General features: G+C 33.3%; 1 protein-coding gene across 2 annotated transcripts in view; it reads left to right on the top strand.

Annotated features, from left to right (window-relative positions):
• LOC149779848 (TBC1 domain family member 20-like) overlaps nucleotides 1–15055 on the top strand; it is a 45702-nt gene that overhangs the window by 17016 nt on the left and 13631 nt on the right. For both annotated transcript variants that reach the window (XM_089936521.1, XM_089936520.1), the window contains exons 4-6: nucleotides 5675–5769; nucleotides 7596–7687; nucleotides 12475–12576. In XM_089936521.1, the coding sequence (XP_089792647.1) occupies nucleotides 5675–5769; nucleotides 7596–7687; nucleotides 12475–12576 (289 nt within the window). The remainder of the gene's footprint in view (nucleotides 1–5674; nucleotides 5770–7595; nucleotides 7688–12474; nucleotides 12577–15055) is intronic.

Raw genomic sequence — 15055 nt, 5'->3', positions numbered from 1 at the left:
CAATTAACATCTGATTGATCACTAAACTTTCTCATGAATGGGAAAGCATTCTTTTTATAGGTGATGAATATGCAAATGAAATGTGAGATAAAACATGTAACAAGATAACTGGGTGGGATTTCGGATTCAGAACAGAACACTTGATGGTGATACAAATACAATGTTTAATGATGAATGATTTGAAGGTAGAATAAAAACCATATCTAACTCGTACATAAACAGGATCCAGATATTGGACATTTAACATAATGATGCGCACATCCCATATAATTATAATAGTGCCTAACAGGAACGAATTATGATATAAACGAAAACTGAACTGATATCAAACAAAAAAATTAACCGCAAAAAAAGAAACCAAGATAAATTACGATACAATTCCACTCAATGATAAGATGAGTCATGTAAACAATAAGTTATCATCCAAATAATGATAAACGATTCATGCAGCCAATCACAAGCTTTCACTCAAAAAAGACAAATAATGATAAATGATTCATGCAGCCAATCACAAGCTTTCACTCAAAAAAAACAAATAATGATAAATGATTCATGCAGCCAATCACAAGCTTTCACTAAAAAAAAAAAAAATAATGATAAATGATTCATGTAGCCAATCACAAGCTTTCACTCAAAAAAAGACAAATAGTGATAAATGATTCCTGCAGCCAATCACAAGCTTTCACTAAAAACAAGACAAATAATTTTGAAACAAAGCCTAATGATTATGATTTACAAATAAATGATAACGATGCTCACACAAATAAAAGATTTTGCACACAGGTAACAAAGACCTTCACTCAAACATCAATAATGACGTTAACAATAACAAAGAAAGAACGTTCGCTCAAATAGCGATAATGACGTTGGCTCAAATAGCTATAATGATAGTATTTCTGGTTTTATAGCAATGATGGTGGGTTTTTTATGCTCGAGTAGTGATCATGATATGTAACCCAAACGGTGGGAGATAACCTGATGTCCAAAATGACACTCACATATCTTCAGTCCCACCACTGTCGAATGGTGAAGGAGCCACCACACATGGCCCGCCCCTCCCAGCCTACCCATGGATCCCTTGAACCCTGCAAGCCCGTTGGTTCCAGAGCCCTGGTTCCTCTACACGAGATAACCACAATCTCCCTATGAACCGAACGTCACCACCGACAGCAGCACACTAGGTACATATCAAGTCACAAAGAACCACCACTTGACACCCAAACCAGCACCATGGCTAAAAAAAACAACCTCTAACACAGTTTTGCAGCTGACAACACAAACACCAACAGCTCTACAGTGGCCCAACAAACACGGACAGTCACTGGCTTTCTCATCAGCTCCATCACATCACATCACAGACAGTAAAGTTCAGACACAAAGATGGACAGCATCGACTGCTCTACAGTGGCCCAACACACACAAACAGTCACTGGCTTTCTCATCAATATTGCCTGCATGAACTGTGTCTTGCACTTCAAGATACATGACCTGTATATCTTGTATGGCCATACAGCTACCGTCAGCCCTAAACATCTACATATAGCTCTAGACATCTCTGGTCAACTCTAGACATAGTCAGTCACAATCACAATCACGATCACGATCACCCCTATGGCTGGAGAACAACGGAGAGCGTACACTCCTTGACGTGATCCAAAACGACCAGTGTCGGTTTAGAAATTGATCTTACTTAAATCATAGGAGAGTGAGCAAAAGTCAGGGTAAAATACCCATGCATACCATGTTATTAATGTCCCTTTGTCGCAAGTAACTTCCGGCGAGGTACATGTTAATATAGTCGCTTACCTGGAAAAACACTTATTCACCCTAGATAACGTTGTACGCATGTACAACGAAAAATAGTCCAATAATTCTAAGGCAAAACCAAGTTATTTTTTTGCCTAATTCTGTGACAAAACATTCTTAAACGCTGTCCTTTATGAGTGAGCATCTGTCTTTAATTTTCTGTTTTAACTTAATTTCATTTAAAAGAAACAATTTTGCTTTTCAAAAGATAGTTTTTGTGGGTTTTGTTGTTGCACTCAATATACAGATTCAGTATACCTTTCCTTTCAAAACATATGTAAAATATATGCCATAATACAGTTCATGATTTTGATTATATGTAAAATCAGACTACAGATAATATCAGACTTATCTTTAACAATGTTTATACTAATGTTATTTCAGTAAGTAAGAAAACTTTAGTCTTCCAGATATGAAACTTATGATGGTATTCATCAAAGGAGAACAGCTTGTGTAGATAACCATTGTGGTAGTGTCATATGCCAGGAGAACCATTTTGGAATTGTCATATGCCAGGAGAACCGTTCTGGAATTGTCATATGCCAGGAGAACCATTCTGGAATTGTCATATGCCAGGAGAACCATTCTGGAATTGTCATGTGCTGGGAGAACCATTCTGGAATTGGATTTGGTTTGGTGATTTTATGGCACATGATCATATGTGGGTTATTTAGTGCTGAGACAACTGGTGTAAAGTGCCTTAACCATGGACACACCACAGTAGGTGACCCAAGCTAGTCCAGTGGCAGGATTTGAACCAATGCTCTTTTGTTTGTGAGTCTGGCATGCAAACCACTTAGCCACCATGGCTTCCACTAAACAGGGAAAATATTTTTGGGGTCGCTTCTGAATTGATCCGAACAACTTGGTTTCCTTGAGATTTTCATTTAACTGGATGCTTCGGTATATTAAAGACTTTTTTTATTGGTAATTGATGACACACATGGGTTAGGGTTAGGTGAAAATTTGATTTTTTTTTCTTTTTCTTATTGGATCCTCCTTTTTCATGTTCTGGCTCCATTTTTACTCCAAACCAGAAACTTTTCCTACTTTTTGCAAAGGATCGTTTGTAATTTTTGGCCTGAAAAGTCCAGTCTCAAAAACTTTTTCTACAGTATTTTTTAACATTAGTAGAAAGTCTACATTATTTGGTACCATTGTACAATTACATTTTCCCCTTTTCTATAATGCCACTGATTTGGTGTATTTGAAATGACGTTGATGTTACAGAAATAGGGTACTGCTTCATGATTTGGCATGAAGTGTTAATGAGTTAATGGTATGGAATATTCCCTGTAGCTTAAACTCCATATTTCTTATGAACTGAGTGAGGCTCATCATATTTGGTATCAGGAGCTATGAGTAGATGACGGGTCCTCATTGCAAGTAGGTTGCAAGTCTGGGATGGGTGTGGTGGGTGGGTGAGGAACCGGAATAAAAGTGCAGATTTTTGCAATGGCCATCATCTTAAAGGTCACTGGCCACCTATATTGTACAAACGTGTGATATTATTATAGTTATAAACAAAACGCATTGGTTATATATGCACACCATAAAAATGTTTAATTAGACTTAAAACTCTGCTTTATAAAATGAAAAATTTATTTGGCAATCTCCGTAAACACTCGGTAGTTTCTGCATGCCAAAACCAGATATGACCTACATTTATCCCTTCTATTCTACCTAGCCATTCAAGTGCTTAATTTCCCCACGTAAATGTCTATCTGATATAGCGTACAATCATGCTTTTGTACAGCAAATATGATGCAGTGTGTTGCATACGGATGTAACCAAAAGAGTGATGATGGGAAAAAGCATTCTTTCTTTTTCCAAAAATCCATGTTTACCAGAAAAAAAGTGTATTTAATCTGTGGGATTGAATAGGGGAGGGATGGGAAAGTTGTATCATTTATGCCGGATTATAGTGAATTTGGCCCAAAGACAATTCGGCCCAACTCGAAATACAATTCGGCCAAACTTAAAAATAGTTTGTACGTTCTTTTTCTTCAACAAAAAAGTAGATGCTATGTAAGATAGGTTTTAGGAAGAAGAAAAAAATTTAACCAAACTATTTTGATATTCTTTGAAAGAAAATAATCATACTTCGTAATGTACATTTTTATGAGAAAACACAAACTGACATACCTTGCTTGTTCTAATTAAAATATTTATATACATTTTTTATGCTAAAAAATAATGCATCTGCACAACGACATTCTCAGTTTATGTCTTCGGTCAAATTATCAATAATCAGTTATAAAACAAAAATACTTAACAGATAATATTCTACGGAATATGTATACATTTTGCTAAGGGTAGTGTACATGAGATATTATGACAAATATACTTAATTTTAGGCTTCACATTGTAACACAGCTGCATACAATACATACTAGATTACACATGAGAGAGAGAGAGAGAGAATAATGTTGAGCATTTTGTCAGTATTAGTTGCTGCAATATGAAGCTCTTACCAGTTAATTTTATTGTTTGTTTTTATTTTTCAATTTGTTTTAGTGTTTGCCTGCGTAAATTGAAAGCTTGTCATTACTGGTCAGTATCGTCAATCATATTTGCTCCATTATTCTGTACAAATTAGAAAGGAAATAATTTTGTGTTTAATTTGTGCCCCCCCCCCCCCCACACACACACACACTCACGGTACAAAATAAATTGATAAACATACACTTGTTTGAAAATAAAATGAAAGAAATTAACCTTGCATTGTTATCATATATTCCTTCTTTTTTCTTCATGTGAAAATTGGTTTAAAAAAATATATATCCACGAACTTCGTATATGCCGGCTTGCGTATGCATCATTAGTGTAGTGTGTATCGCTTACGTCAAATAACAAAATCGCAAATGAGACGAAAGTATCAACCGATTGCTTGAAGGCACCTGCCATTTACGCATGATAAGTTACTTATTGCAAACTGACCCAGATTGTATTGCATCCAGGTTAACTATAAGTCGGTATCTCACAAATAAAAAAATCATTATTTTAAAATACATTCAATGTGAGTGCAAATGATAATCTTTTTACTAGCATGAGTTACAAAATAATTATTAAAGCATATTATTATTGTGTATACTATTTGCCGTGCAAACATCAATTATGATTACATATGGCAAACAAATAGAAGCCCGGGTGATAAACACAACTGGCAGGGAGCAATAAACTCATTGTTTAACCTTATCGACAGGATATCAAATACATATGTTATTTTATTACAATGCAAACCAACCTGGACACTTGACTTTGGTATCTTTTTAGTGTGCCGATATTTTCTTCTTAAGTCGGCTTACAAAAGGAAGTAAAGTTTGGTTCCTTTTGGATTCTTTAAGTGTGCCGATTTCTTTATCTTTTTTTTTTTATAAAGTCTGCCGACACAGGGAAGCCAACATTGATTCTTTTTACCTGTATTAATGAGAATTTTCAAAATAAATTGAAACGCTGGAACAGTTTTGAAAGCGACACAATCTAGTGCGTCGTGCACGCATACCGATATAAGGCTGAACAGTAAATTAGTTTTCATTAGCTTCATTTAAATATTCCCTATCCATAGTTTATAGAGTTTTATTTTTTGACAAGAAGAAGCATGTACTTCGTCTTGTAGGGATAAATGTACGTCATTTCTGGTTGTGTCCTATATAGGTGGGAAATCATAACTGAGGGGAAGTAACGGCGTTGTATACTTTTATTTTGAGTAATTAAATTATTATTTCTTCTTTACACTTGATAATTTTTTTGTTCTTTTTGTGCGAGTAAAACTATTTTTAATAATGTAATGCAAATCTGATATAAATAGGAAAATGTTGGAGTCTGGCCGGTGACCTTTAAGTTGTTGTTATTGTCCTCTTTCTAGGTATGGATGAAAATATACGTCTTGGACTTCAAGACCAGTTGGTGGATCTCATTATGAGAGTATTAGTGAACCATGATGAGCTTCATTATTACCAGGTCAGGGATTTTTTAATGACATCTTTTTACATTTGACATTGAAATGTCTTCATAGTATCTTTCTGATTGAATTCTTTTTTTGTGAAATTTAAGAACATAAATATGCTTCAGGTAACATGCCTGATCAAGGTGGAGTCGAACTTAATCTTTGGGTTGCATGTTCAGAAGGTTGCTTGAATACAGCAGGAAGTGTTGTCTAACTAATCAAGGATATTTTTCTAATATTGATCATGGATAGATGTTTGATATGGCAGATACCAGCCAAAAAAAATGTGGTTATTTGTGTATCTAATGCTTCTAATGATTGAATCCCAGGATAATGCAATTATTTATGTATCTATTGCTTCAAATGATGTTTGATATGGCGGATCCCAGGAAAATGTGGTTATTTATGTATCTATTGCTTCTAATGATTGAATCCCAGGAAAATGTGGTTATTTTTGTATCTAATTTTTTAATGATTGAATCCCAGGAAAATGTGGTTATTTGTATATCTAATGCTTCTAATGATTGAATCCCAGGAAAATGTGGTTATTTGTGAATCTAATGCTTCTAATGATTGAATCCCAGGAAAATGCAATTATTTATGTATCTATTGCTTCTAATGATGTTTGATATGGCAGATCCCAGGAAAATGTGGTTATTTGTGTATCTAATGCTTCTAATGATTGAATCCCAGGAAAATGTGTTTTTTTGTGTCTCTAATACTTAAGTTGATTGAATCCCAGGAAAATGTGGTTATTTGTATATCTAATGCTTCTAATGATTGAATCCCAGGAAAATGTCGTTATTTGTGAATCTAATGCTTCTAATGATTGAATCCCAGGAAAATGTGGTTATTTGTGAATCTAATGCTTCTAATGATTGAATCCCAGGAAAATGCAATTATTTATGTATCTATTGCTTCTAATGATGTTTGATATGGTGGATCCCAGGAAAATGTGGTTATTTGTGTATCTAATGCTTCTAATGATTGAATCCCAGGAAAATGTGTTTTTTTATGTATCTAATACTTCTGTTGATTGAATTCCAGGAAAATGTGGTTATTTGTGTATCTAATGCTTCTAATGATTGAAGCCTTGTATTCAGTCATCATGCATCCATAGAAAATAATTCAACTTAGAATTCTACATAAAATGAGAATTGTAGTCGTCTTTCATTGCCAAAAGATGATTTGTTGATTTGTAACTTAAAGCAGTACTATATCACAGACATGACTCATTGCCAAAAGATGATTTGTTGATTTGTTACTTAAAGCAGTACTATATCACAGACATGACTCATTGCCATAAGATGATTTGTTGAGTTGTAACTTAAAGTAGTACTATATCACAGACATGACTCATTGCCAAAAGATGATCTGTTGATTTTTAACTTAAAGCAATACTTTACTCTCAAACAAGAGATCTTTTAGTAGGTTTCCAGCTCACCAAAATGCTTTGGTAATCAAAGCAATATATGTCCAGCCATATTTCAATATTTATAATTGGTATTTAAAACACTTAATAACATTGATGTAATTAAACATGTATTGCTATAGGATTATTCACTACGACTTTGCCCGACCTGGCAGTAAGTATTTTAGTGTGAGTTATTATAAAGAAATATTAGGTATGTTGTTCAGATTGTACATGATCTATACTTACATGTTTTATGTATACAGCTGTCCTGTTGCTTTATTGTCTTGCCTTTCTGTCTGTCTGCATGATCTTCTCTCTAACTATATTTCACAAGCTTTATCATTGGACTTTACAGTCCATCTAACTGAATGTCTGTGCTCACAAATACACCAGGTATCTAATTTATATATGTTTTTGCCGTTTCAGGGATACCATGATATATGTGTTACATTCCTTCTAGTCGTAGGTGAAGATGTTGCTTTTGCTTTAGTTGATAAGCTTTCGCTCAACCATCTTAGGTAAGTGAACAGTGTACATGTGCCTTCATTTTAAATGCAGTTGTCTTAGAAATAAAATAAATACTGTTGTCTTGAAATGAATAGAATACAGCTGAAATTACAAATGTATCTGACAGACATGGAGGATTTTTCTTAGTGTATTAAGTATATGTGTATGTGATTACTTTTGGTATAAGTAGATAAGAACATTCATGTGCATTTATTTTCCAGTAGAACCAGTATGGGCCACTTGGGACTCCTGTTACATAAATATTGATAAGATCTTATAATAATTTTAAAGGGAAAAATTGCACCTGATTAACTTGACTAGATTCTGCTTAAGCACGGAACAATAGAACTTGAGTTCTAACATATCTGCAAGTGTAACAATCTTTGGTTGAATGTTGACTTTTTAGAATTTAAAGTCACAAGATACTTTTGGAAATTTTGATGTATGGGTCACACTTTGATGTACTGTCATAGAGAATTACATTTTCAAAACATTTTGAGACAGTCAACTTTGGTTGGCGCTTTTACTGTTGTAGATATATGTTGTTCTTGATCACTAATTAAATTCAACTACAGTAAAACCATTATCAATGTGATCTAATCCATAACAATGATACTGTTGTCCCCCTGGAGATCTAGAATGTTTGGAATACACAAGTTTTGTTGAAATAATTGAACTGTCAATCCTTCATATAATCTGTATGGATGCACACAAAAATAGTTTGTGATTTAATCTCAATAACTGATAAGTAATTTGTAAATAATTGATAATTTCTTCAACTGTCTTAAAACCTTTGATTGCTAGAATGGTCTTTCAATCATTACTTAGTTATGTCACTGTTAAATCATGCAAAAACTGTATAAATATGATCTACATACCATTTACAGTTTTGACATTAACAAGAAAATCAGTTCAAGGCAAACTCTTTTCTTTTTTTGATCTTCAATTAAGTTCTTGGGCACAAGTGCCATGGAAACTCATGAAGTCATAGCTCATAACAGTTGCTGTGGTGTGTACTGTTGTATTGTGATTGGCAGGACAAAATGTTCTTTGAATATGATGCCTGTCCATTGCCAATTAAGTTGGGCTGATTTAGCTGTAGACCTGGTAGCCATTGAACAGCACATTTTTAGGGTGCACATAGCAGAGACAAAGTTTTGTCTTTTCTTCAAGAAGTACTGAGGCAGAGTAAACACTGTATGTTCCAACTGACAATATAAAAAAATCTAAATTCATACAGTGAATATGCCGAGAGGTTTATGCCCCAATAGTATATGTTAAATATTTTCAAGGATTTTCAACTTTAGATACTTTAAGGTTTCCATTGCACATATAATAAATACTTTGTCAGTATTTGACTATTAAATAATGTTCTTTTACAGTGTTATTGTATGATCTGTTACAGTGTTATTGAATGATCTGTTACAGTGTTATTGTATGATCTGTTAGTGTTATTGTATGATCTGTTGCATTGTTATTGCATGATTTGTTACAGTGTTATTGTGTGATCTGTTACAGTGTTATTGAATGATCTGTTACAGTGTTATTGAATGATCTGGTACAGTGTTATTGAATGATCTGTTGCAGTGTTATTGTATGATCTGTTACAGTGTTATTGTATGATCTGTTACAGCATTATTGTATGATCTCTTGCATTGTTATTGTATGATCTGTTACAGTGTTATTGTGTGATCTGTTACAGTATTATTGTATGATCTGTTACAGTGTTATTGTATGATCTGTTACAGTGTTACTGAATGATCTGTTACAGTGTTATTGTATGATCTGTTAGTGTTATTGTATGATCTGTTACAGTGTTATTGTATGATCTGTTACAGTGTTATTGTATGATCTGTTACAGTGTTATTGTGTGATCTGTTACAGTATTATTGAATGATCTGGTGCAGTGTTATTGTATGATCTGTTACAGTGTTATTGAATGATCTGTTAAAGTGTTATTGTATGATCTGTTACAGTGTTATTGTATGATCTGTTACATTGTTATTGTATGATCTGTTACAGTGTTATTGTATGATCTGTTACAGTGTTGCTGAATGATCTGTTACAGTGTTATTGTATGATCCGTTACAGTGTTATTGTATGATCTGTTACAGTGTTACTGAACGATCTGTTACAGTTTTATTGTATGATCTGTTAGTGTTCTTATATGATCTGTTATAGTGTTATTGTATGATCATTTACAGTGTTATTGTATGATCTGTTACAGTGTTATTTTATGATCTGTTACAGTGTTATTGAATGATCTGTTACAGTGTTACTGTATGATCTGTTACAGTGTTATTGTATGATCTGTTACACTGTTATTGTATGATTTGGTACAGTGTTATTGTATTATCTGTTACAGTGTTATTGAATGATCTGTTAGAGTGTTATTGTATGATCTGTTACAGTGTTATTGAATGATGTGTTGCAGTGTTATTGTATGATTTGTTACAGTGTTATTGAATGATCTGTTACAGTGTTATTGTATGATCTGTTACATTGTTATTGTATGATCTGTTACAGTGTTATTGTATGATCTGTTACAGTGTTGCTGAATGATCTGTTACAGTGTTATTGTATGATCCGTTACAGTGTTATTGTATGATCTGTTACAGTGTTACTGAATGATCTGTTACAGTGTTATTGTATGATCTGTTAGTGTTCTTATATGATCTGTTATAGTGTTATTGTATGATCATTTACAGTGTTATTGTATGATCTGTTACAGTGTTATTTTATGATCTGTTACAGTGTTATTGTATGATCTGTTTCAGTGTTATTGTATGATCTGTTACAGTTTTATTGAATGATCTGGTACAGTGTTATTGTATGATCTGTTACAGTGTTATTGAATGATCTGTTAAAGTGTTATTGTATGATCTGTTACAGTTTTATTGTATGATCTGTTACAGTGTTATTGTATGATCTGTTACAGTGTTATTGAATGATCTGTTACGGTGTTATTGTATGATCAGTTACAGTGTTATTGAATGATCTGTTGCGGTGTTATTGTATGATCAGTTACAGTGTTACTGAATGATCTGTTGCAGTGTTATTGTATGATCTGTTAGTGTTGTTGTATGATCTGTTACAGTGTTACTGAATGATCTGTTACAGTGTTATTGTATGATCTGTTAGTGTTATTGTATGATCTGTTACAGTGTTATTGTATGATCTGTTACAGTGTTATTGTATGATCTGTTACAGTGTTATTGTATGATCTGTTAGAGTGTTATTGTATGATCTGTTACAGTGTTATTGAATGATCTGTTACAGTGTTATTGTATGATCTGTTACAGTGTTATTGTATGATCTGTTACACTGTTATTGTGTGATCTGGTACAGTGTTATTGTATGATCTGTTACAGTGTTATTGAATGATCTGTTACAGTGTTATTGTATGATCTGTTAGTGTTATTGAATGATGTGTTGCAGTGTTATTGTATGATTTGTTACAGTGTTATTGAATGATCTGTTACAGTGTTATTGTATGATCTGTTACAGTGTTATTGAATGATCTGTTACAGTGTTATTGTTTGATCTGTTAGTGTTATTGTATGATCTGTTAAAGTGTTATTGAATGATCTGCTACAGTGTTATTGTATGATCTGTTACAGTGTTATTGTATGATCTGTTACAGTGTTATTGTATGATCTGTTAGTGTTATTGTATGATCTGTTACAGTGTTATTGAATGATCTGTTACAGTGTTATTGTTTGATCTGTTACAGTGTTATTATATGATCTGTTAAAGTGTTATTGAATGATCTGCTACAGTGTTATTGTATGATCTGTTACAGTGTTATTGTATGATCTGTTACAGTGTTATTGTGTGATCTGTTACAGTGTTATTGTATGATCTGTTACAGTGTTATTGAATGATCTGTTACAGTATTATTATATGATCTGTTACAGTGTTATTGTATGATCTGTAACAGTGTTATTGTATGATCTGTTAGTGTTATTGAATGATCTGTTACAGTGTTATTATATGATCTGTTAGTGTTATTGTATGATCTGTTACAGTGTTATTGTATGATCTGTTACAGTGTTATTGTATGATCTGTTACAGTGTTATTGTATGATCTGTTACAGTGTTATTGAATGATCTGTTACAGTGTTATTGTATGATCTGTTACAGTTTTATTGTATGATTTGTTAGTGTTATTGTATGATCTTTTTGTGTTATTGCATGATCTGTTAGTGTTATTGTATGGTCTGTTACAGTGTTATTGTATGATCTGTTACACTGTTAATATATGATCTTACCCGTATACATTATACCACAGATGTCACGTAAAGTGAACATTTCTCATTTAAAAGCTGGCATTACCACATATAAAACAAAACCTTTGCTCTTTTGTACATAAATGCTTTAACATACATCCATGACATTTTTAAATTGTTCTTTTTTCGGTATGATATGCCATTCAGGATTCTTTGTACCTTATTGTCACAATGTACATAACTAATTATCAGGGTATAAAGTGTAAGGGAGGTAACTCTTAAAATTAAACATGGGTATCTCAGCAGAAGACAAATGTTTGCAGTAGTATTTGTTTCATAATTACAGTTTTAGACAATCAGTGGTGTATATTCTTTGTATTAAATTAGATCCTGGTAATTGATCCATCATAATTCAGCATGTAACATACATGCTTGTCTAAAAATATTGTGCAGTTTGTAACCCCAGTACAAAAAAACTTTAAAATAATATTTTTCCAATAAAATATTGAAATATGTTGAGAACAGATTGTTAGTCTCGATTCTGTGTTAACTTATAAAATTTATTTCAGAGATTTCATGGATGCCAATATGGACCGCACAAAGCATATACTGAATTACCTCTATCCAATTGTTGGTAAATCAAATCCGGAGCTGAGAGAGTTCATGGAAAGGTATTAGAATTATTCACAGAAGTCTTGACCTTTTTGTTAAAAATGTCTAAAATTTGATGACATACTCAACTTATATTTTCCAAATTCTTTTATTCTGAGATACATTATCTTGCATCAGACTTATGCTTCAGTTCAAATCTGTCTTTTTTTAAGACATACTTTACTGAAAATTTGTTAGAAGCAGTGAATTTAGAGCTAATGTATGGCTCATTTGAAAATGTTTAATGGCAGTGGGACTATGTGCTTTTATACACAGAGTAATTTCTGAAGTGTAAGGACAGTGAATTTAGTTGAATAGAACACTGTATAGTAGAACTGCATAATAATTATTGCATTCTTCTTTCTATCTGGCTAAATAGCAGTTATTTCTCTGTCAGATACATAGGAAATAACCTAAAATTTCCACTACCTCCCAAATCAACCCAGGCTACCAGACAGAAGTAACAAATGGTTGTTCCCATCTGTATACAAAATAGACTATAAAAATAGTATATATGAGAAGTAACTCTTCCAGGATATTTTGATAATTACCTCCTTTTGACACTGTACCCATATACTAGATGTTCTGCATTTTACAATTTCACTTGATACAAGCAATATATCAGCATAACAGCTGAAATTTGTCAAATGCCTCAACCATCCATTAAAGATGTTAAAATTTTAGAAAAAGTCATCCTGGTACCCATCGATCCTGATTATTGGTTAACTGGATACCAACTCAAAATGAAATTATATTAAATGTTTGGTTTGTTTTAAGTTCATCAATGTCACATGACATGAATCTCAAACTGTACTCATTATTTTGTATCTCGCTCATTGATATGAACTTATGAACTAAATTGGTACCCTTTTGCTAATTTTATTACCCATGTAGTTATGAACTAGTGAGTACCTGGGACCCATTGACACCTTTACCATTCTCTGCAGAGTTAATATTATTTAAATTATCTTTGCTTCAGTCATTGATAACTCTATTTTTTTGTTTTCTTAAGTAATTTTGCATGATTTTTCCAGAGTGTGAATTATATCACTTATCGTGCCAGTCTTGAATCCGGTAAAAAAAGATTTATATATAGAGTGAGCACTGTTAGATTTTTATAATTTTATGTTAGGTATAGCTTGTGTCCTTTTCCTTTCTTTGCAGTTTGCCTCTTTTTTATACTTCACTGTCTTATTTTCTCATCTTCCATTGACATTTTGGATGAACAAAGGTTACTGAATGCACAAAAGTGTAAAATATTCATGATCTCAAAGGACACATCTGAGACATTTGCCAATATAATTGGGATGCCTCAGAGGTCCTTCCCCCTTCCAAGATTTCTTTGATTTTCTGGACAACTGGATAATGGGGTTTTCACCAGAACACTTCTAACAGTGTCTAGTTGGTCCTAAATGAAAATGGTACTGATCTGATGTTCGATGGCTGTCATGGTGACTATCTTGAAAATCTTCATGCCAATCTTCCTGAATGAAGAGTAATATTGCCATGGGGTTTTCACCAGAATACTTTTTATGTTGGTCCAAAATGAAAATGGTGTGGATCTGATCTCCATTACGACCAACACAGTGGCCGTCTTGAAAATATTGCTAACACTGCCCCTGAATGCATGGTCATATCAACATTGGGGGTGTACTAAACAACTTCTTATGATATCTAGTTGGTCCTGATGGTGGCATGTAGACATAAAGTATGCCTGCTACAGTAGTCATCTTGAAAATCATGTTACCATTTTCCTGAATGAATTGTCATATCAGCACGGGGTTCTCACTGTCAGAAACACTTCATGTCTAGTTGGTCATAAATGAACAATTCGCCACTCTGACTCAAATATAATTACATCAATGGCCATCTTGAAAATCTTGTTACCAGTACTTCTTCTAAATGGCTGTTCATACTGACACTTCTGCTTTCAGAAAAAGACTTCTTACAATGCCTACTTGGTCATAAATAGAAACGGTATCAGTTGAGTGTGGTCACTATGGCATGGTACCAGTCAACATGGGGTTTCCACCAGAAGACTTGTTATGGTGCCTTCTTGGTACAAAATGAAAAAGTTGTCAGGTTGGCATCCGAGATGTCCACTATAGCGGCTGATTTGAATATATTGTTATTGCTGAAGAATATCAAAGAGGGTTTCATCAGTCTGCAGTTAAAGAAAGAAATGGTCTTATCATGAATTCCTGGAAAAATTTTCAACCAGTAGGATCTAGTCTGAGAATACATTAAGTGCCTTCCACACTTCCATGCAGATGCTACATTCATTCTTTAAGTACTGTTTGAGCTAAAATTGGAGAACATCCACTATACATGACACAAGGTACTAATTGTATGGAAAAATGGGAACCAGTATGGATAGGGTGAAGATCAGATGAATATATATGAGTTTGTCTGGACAGGATTAGTTGATAATGAAAGTTAGATTTTAGTAAAAAGACTCTTTTGAGAGCTTATCCAAGTTTTAACTGGAAAAAAAAATAG

This window comes from Sinohyriopsis cumingii, chromosome 16 (assembly GCF_028554795.1).
Source record: "Sinohyriopsis cumingii isolate HCF-2022 chromosome 16, ASM2855479v2, whole genome shotgun sequence".
NCBI classification, from domain to species: Eukaryota; Metazoa; Mollusca; class Bivalvia; order Unionida; family Unionidae; genus Sinohyriopsis; species Sinohyriopsis cumingii.
This window is presented reverse-complemented; position numbering and strand designations above follow the sequence as displayed.